This window comes from Neocloeon triangulifer, unplaced genomic scaffold (assembly GCF_031216515.1).
Source record: "Neocloeon triangulifer isolate White Clay Creek 2 clone unplaced genomic scaffold, ASM3121651v1 ptg000011l, whole genome shotgun sequence".
Taxonomy (NCBI): Eukaryota; Metazoa; Arthropoda; class Insecta; order Ephemeroptera; family Baetidae; genus Neocloeon; species Neocloeon triangulifer.
Window position 1 is genome coordinate 3,510,575 of NW_026775553.1, and position 18,223 is coordinate 3,528,797.

General features: G+C 32.1%; 1 protein-coding gene across 1 annotated transcript; it reads left to right on the forward strand.

Annotated features, from left to right (window-relative positions):
- Positions 1-67: 67 nt before the first annotated feature.
- LOC132195849 (G-protein-signaling modulator 2) lies at positions 68-17,950 on the forward strand. Its single transcript, XM_059618099.1, has 13 exons — positions 68-284; positions 14,679-14,725; positions 14,796-15,161; positions 15,350-15,492; positions 15,554-15,677; positions 15,809-15,924; positions 15,975-16,141; positions 16,194-16,291; positions 16,349-16,492; positions 16,547-16,612; positions 16,662-16,863; positions 16,920-17,101; positions 17,160-17,950. The coding sequence occupies exons 2-13, from the start codon at positions 14,699-14,701 to the stop codon at positions 17,367-17,369; spliced, it is 1,845 nt and encodes a 614-aa protein (XP_059474082.1). The 5' UTR covers positions 68-284; positions 14,679-14,698; the 3' UTR covers positions 17,370-17,950.
- The last annotated feature ends 273 nt before the right edge of the window (positions 17,951-18,223 follow it).

Genomic DNA, 18,223 nt, shown 5'->3' on the forward strand with positions numbered 1-18,223 from the left:
CCGTTGCTTCAAGGAGGTTATTTCGGTAGTGCCAATTTTTGCAATTTTGTTGGTTGGCAGCTCCGAGTGTCTCCGTCTCCCCCACAAAACGTTGTCGAGCTCAACTGAGGCTGCGGTCCGAAAAGCCCGAAAACAAAACAAATCCACCCAACTTTTCAACCTGTTAACTTTTTATCAACCAAGAATCAAGAAGTTGTGGATGATTGACAGGAAGATTTCTCAAAATTGAGAGACTGACCGAATTTACAAACCTTTGCCTCAGAAAAAAACTGCATATCAACAAGGTTTGAACATTTGCATTGTTTTTATGTATTGTCTCGATCATACGTTAAAGGCCAACGGGAAATGTCAGTTTGCTAAGGATAATGTGCTGTTGACAGAGTTTGTGAAAAGATTTGAATGTATTTAAATCTCTGCTCAAAATTATTCTTTGTGCAGAATTTATTGAGGTGTTCTCAATTTTTAAAACTATGTATGAATGCTTGCCGTATACTTAAACTCGAAAAAGTTTGTGAAGTTCCTATTTTATCAAAACTAACTTTTTCATGTGTGTGAAGTTAGCCTAGAAAAAGGCTGGCCTAGAAAATCGCCAAGGAAGTTGGCCTCGGTGAGCCAACCAACAGCGAACGAAGATGGTCGCGCTACGCGCACAAAAAAGTGGTGGGGGAATGAAGTGTATACAAAGGAGCAGAGGAGAATATATTCAGAACAATTGCTGTGTTCAGATAGAAGGATGGAAGGTTGTTAAAATTATTGCTGTTTTTGACTAATTTGAACATGCCGAATCGAATGGTGAAGGTCCCATTGACCGACCTATCATAGTTTTCGAGATAGAAAATAAAAAAGTGCAAAAATTTCAATTTTTATTTTTTTGCTCAAAAAGTAAGACGGAATGTTGTTTATATTATTGCTGTTTTTGACTAATTTGAGCATGCCGAATCAAATGGTGAAGGTCCCATTGACCGACCTATCATAGTTTTCGAGATAAAAAAATTAAAAGTGTTAAAAAAGTGCAAAAATTTCAATTTTTATTTTTTTGCTCAAAACGTAAAACGGAATGTTGTTTATATTATTGCTATTTTTGACTAATTTGAGCATGCCGAATCGAATGGTGAAGGTCCCATTGACCGACCTATCATAGTTTTCGAGATAAAAAAATTAAAAGTGTTAAAAAAGTGCAAAAAAATAAGTTTTTATTTTTTTGCTCAAAAAGTAAGACGGAATGTTATTAATATTATTGCTTTTTTTGACTAATTTGAGCATGCTGAATCGAATGGTGAAGGTCCCATTGACCGACATATTATAGTTTTTGAGATATAAAATTAAAAGTGTTAAAAAAGTGCAAAAATTTCAAGTTTTATTTTTTTGCTCAAAAAGTAAGACGGAATGTCGTTTATATTATTGCTGTTTTTGACTAATTTGAGCATGCCGAATCAAATGGTGAAGGTCGCATTGACCGACCTATCATAGTTTTCGAGATAAAAAAATTAAAAGTGTTAAAAAAGTGCAAAAATATCAATTTTTATTTTTTTGCTCAAAAAGTAAGACGGAATGTTGTTTATATTATTGCTGTTTTTGACTAATTTGAGCATGCCGAATCAAATGGTGAAGGTCCCATTGACCGACCTATCATAGTTTTCGAGATAAAAAAATTAAAAGTGTTAAAAAAGTGCAAAAAAATAAGTTTTTATTTTTTTGCTCAAAAAGTAAGACGGAATGTTATTAATATTATTGCTTTTTTTGACTAATTTGAGAATGCTGAATCGAATGGTGAAGGTCCCATTGACCGACCTATCATAGTTTTTGAGATAAAAAAATTAAAAGTGTTAAAAAAGTGCAAAAATTTCAATTTTTATTTTTTTGCTCAAAACGTAAGACGGAATGTTGTTTATATTATTGCTGTTTTTGACTAATTTGAGCATGCCGAATCAAATGGTGAAGGTCCCATTGACCGACCTATCATAGTTTTCGAGATAAAAAAATTAAAAGTGTTAAAAAAGTGCAAAAATTTCAATTTTTATTTTTTTGCTCAAAAAGTAAGACGGAATGTTGTTTATATTATTGCTGTTTTTGACTAATTTGAGCATGCCGAATCAAATGGTGAAGGTCCCATTGACCGACCTATCATAGTTTTCGAGATAAAAAAATTAAAAGTGTTAAAAAAGTGCAAAAAAATAAGTTTTTATTTTTTTGCTCAAAAAGTAAGACGGAATGTTGTTTATATTATTGCTGTTTTTGACTAATTTGAGCATGCCGAATCAAATGGTGAAGGTCCCATTGACCGACCTATCAAAGTTTTCGAGATAAAAAAATTAAAATGTTAAAAAAGTGCAAAAAAATAAGTTTTTATTTTTTTGCTCAAAAAGTAAGACGGAATGTTATTAATATTATTGCTTTTTTTGACTAATTTGAGCATGCTGAATCGAATGGTGAAGGTCCCATTGACCGACCTATCATAGTTTTTGAGATAAAAAAATTAAAAGTGTTAAAAAAGTGCAAAAATTTCAATTTTTATTTTTTTACTCAAAAAGTAAGACGGAATAATGTTTATATTATTGCTGTTTTTGACTAATTTGAGCATGCCGAATCGAATGGTGAAGGTCCCATTGACCGACCTATCATAGTTTTTGAGATATAAAATTAAAAGTGTTAAAAAAGTGCAAATAAATAAGTTTTTATTTTTTTGCTCAAAAAGTAAGACGGAATGTTGTTTATATTATTGCTGTTTTTGACTAATTTGAGCATGCCGAATCAAATGGTGAGGGTCCCATTGACCGACCTATCATAGTTTTCGAGATAAAAAAATTAAAAGTGTTAAAAAAGTGCAAAAATTTCAATTTTTATTTTTTTTTTCAAAAAGTAAGACGGAATGTTGTTTATATTATTGCTGTTTTTGACTAATTTGAGCATGCCGAATCGAATGGTGAAGGTCCCATTGACCGACCTATCATAGTTTTTGAGATATAAAATTAAAAGTGTTAAAAAAGTGCAAATAAATAAGTTTTTATTTTTTTGCTCAAAAAGTAAGACAGAATGTTGTTTATATTATTGCTGTTTTTGACTAATTTGAGCATGCCGAATCAAATGGTGAAGGTCCCATTGACCGACCTATCATAGTTTTCGAGATAAAAAAATTAAAAGTGTTAAAAAAGTGCAAAAAAATAAGTTTTTATTTTTTTGCTCAAAAAGTAAGACGGAATGTTATTAATATTATTGCTTTTTTTTTACTAATTTGAGCATGCTGAATCGAATGGTGAAGGTCCCATTGACCGACCTATCATAGTTTTCGAGATAAAAAAATTAAAAGTGTTAAAAAAGTGCAAAAATATCAATTTTTATTTTTTTGCTCAAAAAGTAAGACGGAATGTTGTTTATATTATTGCTGTTTTTGACTAATTTGAGCATGCCGAATCAAATGGTGAAGGTCCCATTGACCGACCTATCATAGTTTTCGAGATAAAAAAATTAAAAGTGTTAAAAAAGTGCAAAAAAATAAGTTTTTATTTTTTTGCTCAAAAAGTAAGACGGAATGTTATTAATATTATTGCTTTTTTTGACTAATTTGAGAATGCTGAATCGAATGGTGAAGGTCCCATTGACCGACCTATCATAGTTTTTGAGATAAAAAAATTAAAAGTGTTAAAAAAGTGCAAAAATTTCAATTTTTATTTTTTTGCTCAAAACGTAAGACGGAATGTTGTTTATATTATTGCTGTTTTTGACTAATTTGAGCATGCCGAATCAAATGGTGAAGGTCCCATTGACCGACCTATCATAGTTTTCGAGATAAAAAAATTAAAAGTGTTAAAAAAGTGCAAAAATTTCAATTTTTATTTTTTTGCTCAAAAAGTAAGACGGAATGTTGTTTATATTATTGCTGTTTTTGACTAATTTGAGCATGCCGAATCAAATGGTGAAGGTCCCATTGACCGACCTATCATAGTTTTCGAGATAAAAAAATTAAAAGTGTTAAAAAAGTGCAAAAAAATAAGTTTTTATTTTTTTGCTCAAAAAGTAAGACGGAATGTTGTTTATATTATTGCTGTTTTTGACTAATTTGAGCATGCCGAATCAAATGGTGAAGGTCCCATTGACCGACCTATCAAAGTTTTCGAGATAAAAAAATTAAAATGTTAAAAAAGTGCAAAAAAATAAGTTTTTATTTTTTTGCTCAAAAAGTAAGACGGAATGTTATTAATATTATTGCTTTTTTTGACTAATTTGAGCATGCTGAATCGAATGGTGAAGGTCCCATTGACCGACCTATCATAGTTTTTGAGATAAAAAAATTAAAAGTGTTAAAAAAGTGCAAAAATTTCAATTTTTATTTTTTTACTCAAAAAGTAAGACGGAATAATGTTTATATTATTGCTGTTTTTGACTAATTTGAGCATGCCGAATCGAATGGTGAAGGTCCCATTGACCGACCTATCATAGTTTTTGAGATATAAAATTAAAAGTGTTAAAAAAGTGCAAATAAATAAGTTTTTATTTTTTTGCTCAAAAAGTAAGACGGAATGTTGTTTATATTATTGCTGTTTTTGACTAATTTGAGCATGCCGAATCAAATGGTGAGGGTCCCATTGACCGACCTATCATAGTTTTCGAGATAAAAAAATTAAAAGTGTTAAAAAAGTGCAAAAATTTCAATTTTTATTTTTTTTTTCAAAAAGTAAGACGGAATGTTGTTTATATTATTGCTGTTTTTGACTAATTTGAGCATGCCGAATCGAATGGTGAAGGTCCCATTGACCGACCTATCATAGTTTTTGAGATATAAAATTAAAAGTGTTAAAAAAGTGCAAATAAATAAGTTTTTATTTTTTTGCTCAAAAAGTAAGACAGAATGTTGTTTATATTATTGCTGTTTTTGACTAATTTGAGCATGCCGAATCAAATGGTGAAGGTCCCATTGACCGACCTATCATAGTTTTCGAGATAAAAAAATTAAAAGTGTTAAAAAAGTGCAAAAAAATAAGTTTTTATTTTTTTGCTCAAAAAGTAAGACGGAATGTTATTAATATTATTGCTTTTTTTTTACTAATTTGAGCATGCCGAATCAAATGGTGAAGGTCCCATTGACCGACCTATCATAGTTTTCGAGATAAAAAAATTAAAAGTGTTAAAAAAGTGCAAAAAAATAAGTTTTTATTTTTTTGCTCAAAAAGTAAGACGGAATGTTATTAATATTATTGCTTTTTTTTTACTAATTTGAGCATGCTGAATCGAATGGTGAAGGTCCCATTGACCGACCTATCATAGTTTTCGAGATAAAAAAATTAAAAGTGTTAAAAAAGTGCAAAAATATCAATTTTTATTTTTTTGCTCAAAAAGTAAGACGGAATGTTGTTTATATTATTGCTGTTTTTGACTAATTTGAGCATGCCGAATCAAATGGTGAAGGTCCCATTGACCGACCTATCATAGTTTTCGAGATAAAAAAATTAAAAGTGTTAAAAAAGTGCAAAAAAATAAGTTTTTATTTTTTTGCTCAAAAAGTAAGACGGAATGTTATTAATATTATTGCTTTTTTTGACTAATTTGAGAATGCTGAATCGAATGGTGAAGGTCCCATTGACCGACCTATCATAGTTTTTGAGATAAAAAAATTAAAAGTGTTAAAAAAGTGCAAAAATTTCAATTTTTATTTTTTTGCTCAAAACGTAAGACGGAATGTTGTTTATATTATTGCTGTTTTTGACTAATTTGAGCATGCCGAATCAAATGGTGAAGGTCCCATTGACCGACCTATCATAGTTTTCGAGATAAAAAAATTAAAAGTGTTAAAAAAGTGCAAAAATTTCAATTTTTATTTTTTTGCTCAAAAAGTAAGACGGAATGTTGTTTATATTATTGCTGTTTTTGACTAATTTGAGCATGCCGAATCAAATGGTGAAGGTCCCATTGACCGACCTATCATAGTTTTCGAGATAAAAAAATTAAAAGTGTTAAAAAAGTGCAAAAAAATAAGTTTTTATTTTTTTGCTCAAAAAGTAAGACGGAATGTTGTTTATATTATTGCTGTTTTTGACTAATTTGAGCATGCCGAATCAAATGGTGAAGGTCCCATTGACCGACCTATCAAAGTTTTCGAGATAAAAAAATTAAAATGTTAAAAAAGTGCAAAAAAATAAGTTTTTATTTTTTTGCTCAAAAAGTAAGACGGAATGTTATTAATATTATTGCTTTTTTTGACTAATTTGAGCATGCTGAATCGAATGGTGAAGGTCCCATTGACCGACCTATCATAGTTTTTGAGATAAAAAAATTAAAAGTGTTAAAAAAGTGCAAAAATTTCAATTTTTATTTTTTTACTCAAAAAGTAAGACGGAATAATGTTTATATTATTGCTGTTTTTGACTAATTTGAGCATGCCGAATCGAATGGTGAAGGTCCCATTGACCGACCTATCATAGTTTTTGAGATATAAAATTAAAAGTGTTAAAAAAGTGCAAATAAATAAGTTTTTATTTTTTTGCTCAAAAAGTAAGACGGAATGTTGTTTATATTATTGCTGTTTTTGACTAATTTGAGCATGCCGAATCAAATGGTGAGGGTCCCATTGACCGACCTATCATAGTTTTCGAGATAAAAAAATTAAAAGTGTTAAAAAAGTGCAAAAATTTCAATTTTTATTTTTTTTTTCAAAAAGTAAGACGGAATGTTGTTTATATTATTGCTGTTTTTGACTAATTTGAGCATGCCGAATCGAATGGTGAAGGTCCCATTGACCGACCTATCATAGTTTTTGAGATATAAAATTAAAAGTGTTAAAAAAGTGCAAATAAATAAGTTTTTATTTTTTTGCTCAAAAAGTAAGACAGAATGTTGTTTATATTATTGCTGTTTTTGACTAATTTGAGCATGCCGAATCAAATGGTGAAGGTCCCATTGACCGACCTATCATAGTTTTCGAGATAAAAAAATTAAAAGTGTTAAAAAAGTGCAAAAAAATAAGTTTTTATTTTTTTGCTCAAAAAGTAAGACGGAATGTTATTAATATTATTGCTTTTTTTTTACTAATTTGAGCATGCTGAATCGAATGGTGAAGGTCCCATTGACCGACCTATCATAGTTTTCGAGATAAAAAAATTAAAAGTGTTAAAAAAGTGCAAAAATATCAATTTTTATTTTTTTGCTCAAAAAGTAAGACGGAATGTTGTTTATATTATTGCTGTTTTTGACTAATTTGAGCATGCCGAATCAAATGGTGAAGGTCCCATTGACCGACCTATCATAGTTTTCGAGATAAAAAAATTAAAAGTGTTAAAAAAGTGCAAAAAAATAAGTTTTTATTTTTTTGCTCAAAAAGTAAGACGGAATGTTATTAATATTATTGCTTTTTTTGACTAATTTGAGAATGCTGAATCGAATGGTGAAGGTCCCATTGACCGACCTATCATAGTTTTTGAGATAAAAAAATTAAAAGTGTTAAAAAAGTGCAAAAATTTCAATTTTTATTTTTTTGCTCAAAACGTAAGACGGAATGTTGTTTATATTATTGCTGTTTTTGACTAATTTGAGCATGCCGAATCAAATGGTGAAGGTCCCATTGACCGACCTATCATAGTTTTCGAGATAAAAAAATTAAAAGTGTTAAAAAAGTGCAAAAATTTCAATTTTTATTTTTTTGCTCAAAAAGTAAGACGGAATGTTGTTTATATTATTGCTGTTTTTGACTAATTTGAGCATGCCGAATCAAATGGTGAAGGTCCCATTGACCGACCTATCATAGTTTTCGAGATAAAAAAATTAAAAGTGTTAAAAAAGTGCAAAAAAATAAGTTTTTATTTTTTTGCTCAAAAAGTAAGACGGAATGTTGTTTATATTATTGCTGTTTTTGACTAATTTGAGCATGCCGAATCAAATGGTGAAGGTCCCATTGACCGACCTATCAAAGTTTTCGAGATAAAAAAATTAAAATGTTAAAAAAGTGCAAAAAAATAAGTTTTTATTTTTTTGCTCAAAAAGTAAGACGGAATGTTATTAATATTATTGCTTTTTTTGACTAATTTGAGCATGCTGAATCGAATGGTGAAGGTCCCATTGACCGACCTATCATAGTTTTTGAGATAAAAAAATTAAAAGTGTTAAAAAAGTGCAAAAATTTCAATTTTTATTTTTTTACTCAAAAAGTAAGACGGAATAATGTTTATATTATTGCTGTTTTTGACTAATTTGAGCATGCCGAATCGAATGGTGAAGGTCCCATTGACCGACCTATCATAGTTTTTGAGATATAAAATTAAAAGTGTTAAAAAAGTGCAAATAAATAAGTTTTTATTTTTTTGCTCAAAAAGTAAGACGGAATGTTGTTTATATTATTGCTGTTTTTGACTAATTTGAGCATGCCGAATCAAATGGTGAGGGTCCCATTGACCGACCTATCATAGTTTTCGAGATAAAAAAATTAAAAGTGTTAAAAAAGTGCAAAAATTTCAATTTTTATTTTTTTTTTCAAAAAGTAAGACGGAATGTTGTTTATATTATTGCTGTTTTTGACTAATTTGAGCATGCCGAATCGAATGGTGAAGGTCCCATTGACCGACCTATCATAGTTTTTGAGATATAAAATTAAAAGTGTTAAAAAAGTGCAAATAAATAAGTTTTTATTTTTTTGCTCAAAAAGTAAGACAGAATGTTGTTTATATTATTGCTGTTTTTGACTAATTTGAGCATGCCGAATCAAATGGTGAAGGTCCCATTGACCGACCTATCATAGTTTTCGAGATAAAAAAATTAAAAGTGTTAAAAAAGTGCAAAAAAATAAGTTTTTATTTTTTTGCTCAAAAAGTAAGACGGAATGTTATTAATATTATTGCTTTTTTTTTACTAATTTGAGCATGCTGAATCGAATGGTGAAGGTCCCATTGACCGACCTATCATAGTTTTTGAGATAAAAAAATTAAAAGTGTTAAAAAAGTGCAAAAAAATAAGTTTTTATTTTTTTGCTCAAAAAGTAAGACGGAATGTTATTAATATTATTGCTTTTTTTGACTAATTTGAGCATGCTGAATCGAATGGTGAAGGTCCCATTGACCGACCTATCATAGTTTTTGAGATAAAAAAATTAAAAGTGTTAAAAAAGTGCAAAAATTTCAATTTTTATTTTTTTGCTCAAAACGTAAGACGGAATGTTGTTTATATTATTGCTATTTTTGACTAATTTGAGCATGCCGAATCGAATGGTGAAGGTCCCATTGACCGACCTATCATAGTTTTTGAGATATAAAATTAAAAGTGTTAAAAAAGTGCAAATAAATAAGTTTTTATTTTTTTGCTCAAAAAGTAAGACGGAATGTTATTAATATTATTGCTGTTCTTGACTAATTTGAGCATGCTGAATCAAATGGTGAAGGTCCCATTGACCGACCTATCATAGTTTTTGAGATAAAAAAATTAAAAGTGTTAAAAAAGTGCAAAAATTTCAATTTTTATTTTTTTGCTCAAAAAGTAAGACGGAATGTTGTTTATATTATTGCTTTTTTTGACTAATTTGAGCATGCCGAATCAAATGGTGAAGGTCCCATTGACCGACCTATCATAGTTTTTGAGATATAAAATTAAAAATGTTAAAAAAGTCCAAAACATTCAATTGGGTCTCACAAGGCTGCTGGCCGTTCTGGCTGGCGCCTGACGGCGCTGCTCATTTGCCGCTAATGGGTAGATTTATTAATTTGGACGTTTTATTTCCATATTTTTCTATTGTGAGACCCACCAACTGATATAAAGGTGCCAGGAGTGAACATAAAATATAAAGTGCAATCCAAAGTGTAATGTATTGTGCTATGGGGTTATGATATCGACTTAATAAAGTACATTATGATTAAGCACAGTTTTGTTTTAAGCAAAGAACACCTAAAAAGAAATTAAAAAAAGCTATAAATAGATATATATATATATTTAAAAAAAATTGTTGTTTCAAAATGAGGAAGTTGAATTTGTTAACGAGTTTACTTATAAGGAGTAATTTTTCAGCCCTCAGGGTTGACTTTTAAAAAACATATCGAAAAGCGAGTGAGAGCGGCTTTACTCTCAATGTATAGTGTAAAAGAATTGCTTTTGATTGACTCCGCATTGAAATTATTTGAGCTGAAATTGGCTCCTATAACCTCGTATGGTATTGAAGCGATTTGGAAGTATTTAAAAAAGGAAGATTTTGTGAAACTGGAATGTGAAAAGAGTAGGTACTTGAAAAAAAGTACTAGGTTTGTGAAAATACACGAGATCTCGCTATGTGAGCTTGTCGATACTGATTTATTTATTTCTGATTTAAAAGTAAAATTTGACCTTCCAGTGAACAATGCATTTGAAACTTTTTGTTATGAACCATTGCTGAAGAAATTCAATATCTGTGATGAATTTTATAAAACGGAGACGATGATTAAAGAAAACTAGCTGGAAGGCGGAGCAATTTAAGGATAGACATGTTTTCACCAGATACGCGTATCGTGGTTTTCACTTTTTGTTTTGTACAAACAGTACATATCACTGTAAAGCACTGAAAAATTGTATCTGCAAATTTTGTGGTGGATTTTGAACACAGTATCATATAATATAATTAATATATTTTTAAAAAAGAAAATGAGTCTGCGCGAAGCAGCAAACTGTAGGTGTGAAGCCAAGTGAATTGGGAGGTTATATTGTTAGAGTAAATTTGTGGCACGCCTACGGCGTTCATTTAATTAATTACATATTTAAAAAAGTAATGCAAAAATAAATATCAAAGAAAAAGCGATCGAAACGGCCAGTGAGCAAAAACTTAACGTCTTGTCAAATAACAAATGACTAAAAATTAGATTTTTTACACTTTTTTGACACTTTTAATTTCATATCTCAAAAACTATGATATGTCGGTAAATGGGCCCTTCACCATTCGATTCGGCATGCTAAAATTAGTCAAAAACAGCAATAAAATAAACAACATTCCGTCTTACTTTTTGAGCAAAAAAATAAAAATTGAAATTTTTGCACTTTTTTAACACTTTAAATTTTTTTATCTCGAAAACTATGATAGGTCGGTCAATGGGACCTTCACCATTTGATTCGGCATGCTCAAATTAGTCAAAAACAGCAATAAAATAAACAACATTCCGTCTTACTTTTTGAGCAAAAAAATAAAAATTGAAATTTTTGCACTTTTTTAACACTTTAAATTTTTTTATCTCGAAAACTATGATAGGTCGGTCAATGGGACCTTCACCATTTGATTCGGCATGCTCAAATTAGTCAAAAACAGCAATAATATAAACAACATTCCGTCTTACTTTTTGAGCAAAAAAATAAAAATTGAAATTTTTGCACTTTTTTATCACTTTTAATTTTATATCTCAAAAACTATGATATGTCGGTCAATGGGACCTTCACCATTCGATTGAGCATGCTCAAATTAGTCAAAAAAAGCAATAATATTAATAACATTCCGTCTTACTTTTAGAGCAAAAAAATAAAAACTTATTTTTTTGCACTTTTTTAACACTTTTAATTTTTTTATCTCGAAAACTATGATAGGTCGGTCAATGGGACCTTCACCATTTGATTCGGCATGCTCAAATTAGTCAAAAACAGCAATAATATAAACAACATTCCGTCTTACGTTTTGAGCAAAAAAATAAAAATTGAAATTTTTGCACTTTTTTAACACTTTTAATTTTTTTATCTCAAAAACTATGATAGGTCGGTCAATGGGACCTTCACCATTCGATTCAGCATGCTCAAATTAGTCAAAAAAAGCAATAATATTAATAACATTCCGTCTTACTTTTTGAGCAAAAAAATAAAAACTTATTTTTTTGCACTTTTTTAACACTTTTAATTTTTTTATCTCAAAAACTATGATAGGTCGGTCAATGGGACCTTCACCATTTGATTCGGCATGCTCAAATTAGTCAAAAACAGCAATAATATAAACAACATTCCGTCTTACGTTTTGAGCAAAAAAATAAAAATTGAAATTTTTGCACTTTTTTAACACTTTTAATTTTTTTATCTCAAAAACTATGATAGGTCGGTCAATGGGACCTTCACCATTCGATTCAGCATGCTCAAATTAGTCAAAAAAAGCAATAATATTAATAACATTCCGTCTTACTTTTTGAGCAAAAAAATAAAAACTTATTTTTTTGCACTTTTTTAACACTTTTAATTTTTTTATCTCGAAAACTATGATAGGTCGGTCAATGGGACCTTCACCATTTGATTCGGCATGCTCAAATTAGTCAAAAACAGCAATAATATAAACAACATTCCGTCTTACTTTTTGAGCAAAAAAATAAAAACTTATTTTTTTGCACTTTTTTAACACTTTTAATTTTTTTATCTCGAAAACTATGATAGGTCGGTCAATGGGACCTTCACCATTTGATTCGGCATGCTCAAATTAGTCAAAAACAGCAATAATATAAACAACATTCCGTCTTACTTTTTGAGCAAAAAAATAAAAATTGATATTTTTGCACTTTTTTAACACTTTTAATTTTTTTATCTCGAAAACTATGATAGGTCGGTCAATGCGACCTTCACCATTTGATTCGGCATGCTCAAATTAGTCAAAAACAGCAATAATATAAACAACATTCCGTCTTACTTTTTGAGCAAAAAAATAAAAATTGAAATTTTTGCACTTTTTTAACACTTTTAATTTTATATCGCAAAAACTATGATATGTCGGTCAATGGGACCTTCACCATTCGATTCAGCATGCTCAAATTAGTCAAAAAAAGCAATAATATTAATAACATTCCGTCTTACTTTTTGAGCAAAAAAATAAAAACTTATTTTTTTGCACTTTTTTAACATTTTTTGAGAATTAAAAACCCAAAGAAACCACTCAGAACGGGAAATAATTTAAATTAGTACTTTTGACTAAACACCTTTTACGTGGAATTACGTTCCGAGACGCGAGATACTGAGACAAAAACCAGTGTAAAAAAGTTAGAAAATTCCTGTTGTGATAATAAACAATTTTAATTGAGGGCGAAAATTTCCCAAAATTAAAACTCTTTAAAACCACCCCAATCTGTCCGTATTGTTTTGTGCTGGACAGCTGTTTCGGCTATTGAAGCCTCATCAGCAGCACTTTGCCTAGCAAATCAAATTCCACCCGCAGCGAGCTGCGAGAAGATGTTGCTTTGCTCGGCGCACAAATACGACTGCTGGCTGCTTCTTAGCAACCTGCAGAGAACGAAAAAGAGAGAGCTCGCGGCCTTCACCAGCGAACCACCCCCTCGTCCGACTCTTTCTTCCTTTTTTTTCACAAAGTAAATGTCTCATCTCAGGGAAGAGCGGCGGTCGCCACCCGAGCCACGCAAAACCGGAGTGATATTTTGCGCCCCAATTGCTGATCGCGGTCTGCGATTTTATACAGCACGGGCAAAGCGACAGCGCAATGAAGGGGCTGCCACTTTGTTGTCCACCACGAATGGAAATAGTTTTTTGAGAATTAAAAACCCAAAGAAACCACTCAGAACGGGAAATAATTTAAATTAACGTAATTCCACGTAAAAGGTGTTTAGTCAAAAGTACTAATTTAAACTTTTTTAACACTTTTAATTTTTTTATCTCGAAAACTATGATAGGTCGGTCAATGGGACCTTCACCATTTGATTCGGCATGCTCAAATTAGTCAAAAACAGCAATAATATAAACAACATTCCGTCTTACTTTTTGAGCAAAAAAATAAAAATTGAAATTTTTGCACTTTTTTAACACTTTCAATTTTTTTATCTCAAAAACTATGATAGGTCGGTCAATGGGACCTTCACCATTCGATTCAGCATGCTCAAATTAGTCAAAAAAAGCAATAATATTAATGACATTCCGTCTTACTTTTTGAGCAAAAAAATAAAAACTAATTTTTTTGCACTTTTTTAACACTTTTAATTTTTTTATCTCGAAAACTATGATAGGTCGGTCAATGGGACCTTCACCATTTGATTCGGCATGCTCAAATTAGTCAAAAACAGTAATAATATAAACAACATTCCGTCTTACTTTTTGAGCAAAAAAATAAAAATTGAAATTTTTGCACTTTTTTAACACTTTTAATTTTTTTATCTCAAAAACTATGATAGGTCGGTCAATGGGACCTTCACCATTCGATTCAGCATGCTCAAATTAGTCAAAAAAAGCAATAATATTAATAACATTCCGTCTTACTTTTTGAGCAAAAAAATAAAAACTAATTTTTTTGCACTTTTTTAACACTTTTAATTTTTTTATCTCGAAAACTATGATAGGTCGGTCAATGGGACCTTCACCATTTGATTCGGCATGCTCAAATTAGTCAAAAACAGCAATAATATAAACAACATTCCGTCTTACTTTTTGAGCAAAAAAATAAAAATTGAAATTTTTGCACTTTTTTATTTTCTATCTCGAAAACTATGATAGGTCGGTCAATGGGACCTTCACCATTCGATTCGGCATGTTCAAATTAGTCAAAAACAGCAATAATTTTAACAACCTTCCATCCTTCTATCTGAACACAGCAATTGTTCTGAATATATTCTCCTCTGCTCCTTTGTATACACTTCATTCCCCCACCACTTTTTTGTGCGCGTAGCGCGACCATCTTCGTTCGCTGTTGGTTGGCTCACCGAGGCCAACTTCCTTGGCGATTTTCTAGGCCAGCCTTTTTCTAGGCTAACTTCACACACATAACTTTTTCCTGTTATCAGGTGCACTTCTTCAGCACAAGATGGAACACCAAAATTCCAACCCTGAGGTAATGAACCTGCATAATCATAAATAGGATTTTCAAATTGGTAGGAAATATTAATTTATTTGTCTGATAGAGTGCGGCAGACTCAAACACCTGCTTGGAGTTGGCACTGGAAGGCGAGCGTCTCTGCAAGGCAGGTGACTGCAGAGCCGGGGTAACGTTTTTCGAAGCGGCCATCCAGGCCGGCACAGATGATCTTCGCACCCTGAGCGCCATTTATAGTCAACTGGGCAACGCTTACTTCTACCTGGGCGATTATGTCAAGGCCATGACTTACCACAAGCACGACCTGACCCTTGCCAGGACAATGGGTGACAAGTTAGGGGAGGCCAAAGCTAGTGGCAACCTGGGCAACACCCTGAAGGTCATGGGCAAATTCGACGAGGCCACAATTTGTTGCAAACGCCACTTGGAAATATCAAGAGAACTCAATGACAAGGTACAAGGTCTTACGTCAGTAAATCTAAATCTCCCGAGAAAATATGAAAAAAAAATTATTTGTCAGGAGCAGAAAATATATATAAAATTGTTGTCTAACAGACGCATTTTTTTTTTAATTTTGGTAGCTTCATAATTTTCCCGATGAAAGTATAAAATTGTGATGATCAAAAGTACGGTCTTGTTTAGGTCGGTGAGGGTCGAGCTCTGTACAATTTGGGCAACGTCTTCCATGCCAAGGGCAAGCACATTGGCCGTCTTGGTCAGCAAGACCCCGGGGAGTTTCCTGAAGAAGTCAAGCATTGTTTACTAGAGGCTGTGTCTTACTACGAGTAGGTTTTCATAATGAAAAGTTAAGAATACAAAAAAAAAATGTGAATTTATAATTTTTAGGGGTAATTTGCAGCTGATGAAAGAGTTGAACGACACTGCAGCACAAGGTCGTGCGTGTGGTAACCTTGGAAACACCCACTACCTGCTGGGAAATTTCCACCAGTCGATAAGCTATCATGAAGAGGTACAATAAAATTAATTTAAAATTCTAGCAGATCTTATGCAAATTTTCATATGTTAATGCAAACATTAATTGTTGTAAACTTGAATTTTGGAGAGCTGAATGAAAAAATCTAAATGCTCATTTCTTTGCAGAGGCTGAAAATTGCAAAAGAATTTGGAGACAAAGCTGCAGAACGAAGAGCACACAGTAACCTGGGGAATGCTCGCATTTTCCTGTCCGAGTTCATCGTTGCTGCAGAACATTACAAGTAATTATTAACTTCATTTGGAACTTCTTGTATTAATTTTAATTTCTCAGGCAAACTTTAGCGTTGGCTCATGACTTGGGAGACAGGGCCATAGAGGCACAAGCATGCTACAGTTTGGGGAACACTTACACTTTGCTGAGAGACTACCCTACCGCCATTGATTATCACCAACGACATCTGAGCATAGCGCAAGAACTGATGGACAAAATGGGAGAGGGTATTCTTTACTTTTTTTTATTCAAAGGCAATTTCAACTTGATGCTTTCTAGGCCGTGCATACTGGAGTTTGGGAAATGCTCACTCAGCCCTCGGAAACCATGAGAAGGCGCTTCATTATGCCAGCAAGCACTTGGAAATATCAAGACAGGTGCAGTTATAAATTTGTATTGCACTCCTTTACTTATTATTATTATTTTTTCATTAGACTGGAGATGAAATGGGCCAGGCTACTGCTCAGATGAACGTCTCTGATCTGAGAAAGGTGCTAGGCTTGCCAAATGTGCAGGACGAAGCTCAGAATAGCCAGCGTGTCAGACGACAGAGCATGGAACAGTTGGATCTTATCAAGGTTTTTAATTGCAGTCCAAGATTATTGCAGTTCTGATTGTAAAAAAAATTGCAGATGACTCCAGATGCACGACAGCTTCAAAGGGGTCTGAGTTTACCAACAGCTATCGAGGATGCACAGGTTTGCAAAACTTACGTTTTTATTGTTAAATTTAAACACATATTTATAGGGCCCCTCTAAGGGACAAGGTGCTGAGGAGGATGATAGCTTCTTTGACCTGCTGTCTCAATTCCAATCCAAGAGAATGGACGACCAACGGTGCACTCTGGGTGGCGCTGAAAACAAGGAAAATATCAAAAGAACCAAAATTCCAAGCAGTACAAATTTTGCCTCGAAAACTCCTGCACCAAACACTCCAAATCCCAAGTCTAGTAAAATTATAATTCATTCCGCGTTAGTTATATTTTCTAATAAATTTTAATTGCAGAAGAAAAGGGCACAGATGAGCTTATTGACTTGATTGCCGGGATGCAGAGCAAACGAATGGATGAACAACGGGTAGAGCTTCCTCATTTACCTGGTCTTGTTCCTCCCCCGGGTCAATCACTACCAGTTGCTGTCAGTTCCGAAGGTTCTGAAGATTTCTTTGAGATGTTGATGAGATGCCAGGTAAAATAAAAGAAAACAATTCATATGAAGGTTTATTGAAAAATATATAAATTTTTAGGGAGCAAGACTGGAAGATCAGCGTAGTATTCTCCCGAAGGAGAACATTTCGACTTCCAACTTGACCGGGGACGAGGAACAGGAGCCTCAGCCGAGCCGTCAGCGTACAACGACTACTGTTCCTGATGAAGACTTCTTCTCATTAATCATGCGTCTGCAGTCCTCTGGCCGCATGGATGATCAGCGGGCGTCAGTGCCAAAGAAAAAATAGCATTCTTCCGCGTTGTAACACAAATCAATACCACACTGGACGAATTTTTTTGGCCTACACTCACTTCCAGGTTGATGAAGTACACCTGTGCCAAATTATGTGCATTGTTGTCTTGATGTTATAGAAAAATCATAATAATCTAAATTTATCTTATACCTATCAATGAATGTGATGTGAAAGTGGTGCTTTTGTCAAAACTTGAAAGAAGATACTTATGATAAGCATCAATCAGCCGTACTGTCCCTTTGCTGTAAAATTAAGAAACTATATCTCACTTCAGGGAAAATTTTTCATTCCTAATCTGGCTATTTGAAGATCTGAATTGTCTATTAATATAAAACGATGAAAGACATAAAAGGCACTGATAAATTTTAAAGATCTTTGTGTATGATTAAATTTACAAGGCAACATGAGCAAATTAATTTCTTTTGAACAGTATTTTTTTTTTAGCCAAGGTATGAGGCAATAACGACTTTTATGTGAAATACAAAAAATATTTCCCGTCTATTTGGTGCATTGCAGATCATTGCAGATGTCATCCATTTTTCAAAAAAAGTTTTACTTTTATAAAAAAAACCTAATCATTCCATTTTTATCAAACATTAACATTGAACAGCCTCGCGCTGTTAATGTAAATTTTGTAATTAGTTAATTTTTATATATCCAGCAGTGTTTCTCGATAAACTGTACATAGAAAAGTTGTATTTTGTTTAATTTTCACCGCTCACAAATTTTACTATAATCAAATGCAAACATTCTGTCCATGCTGCACAGCAATTGAAATTGTACAACTCATTCTTCTAAGGTGGCATTAATTGAGTTTGTGCTACCAATAGATTTTTATTAGCATTATA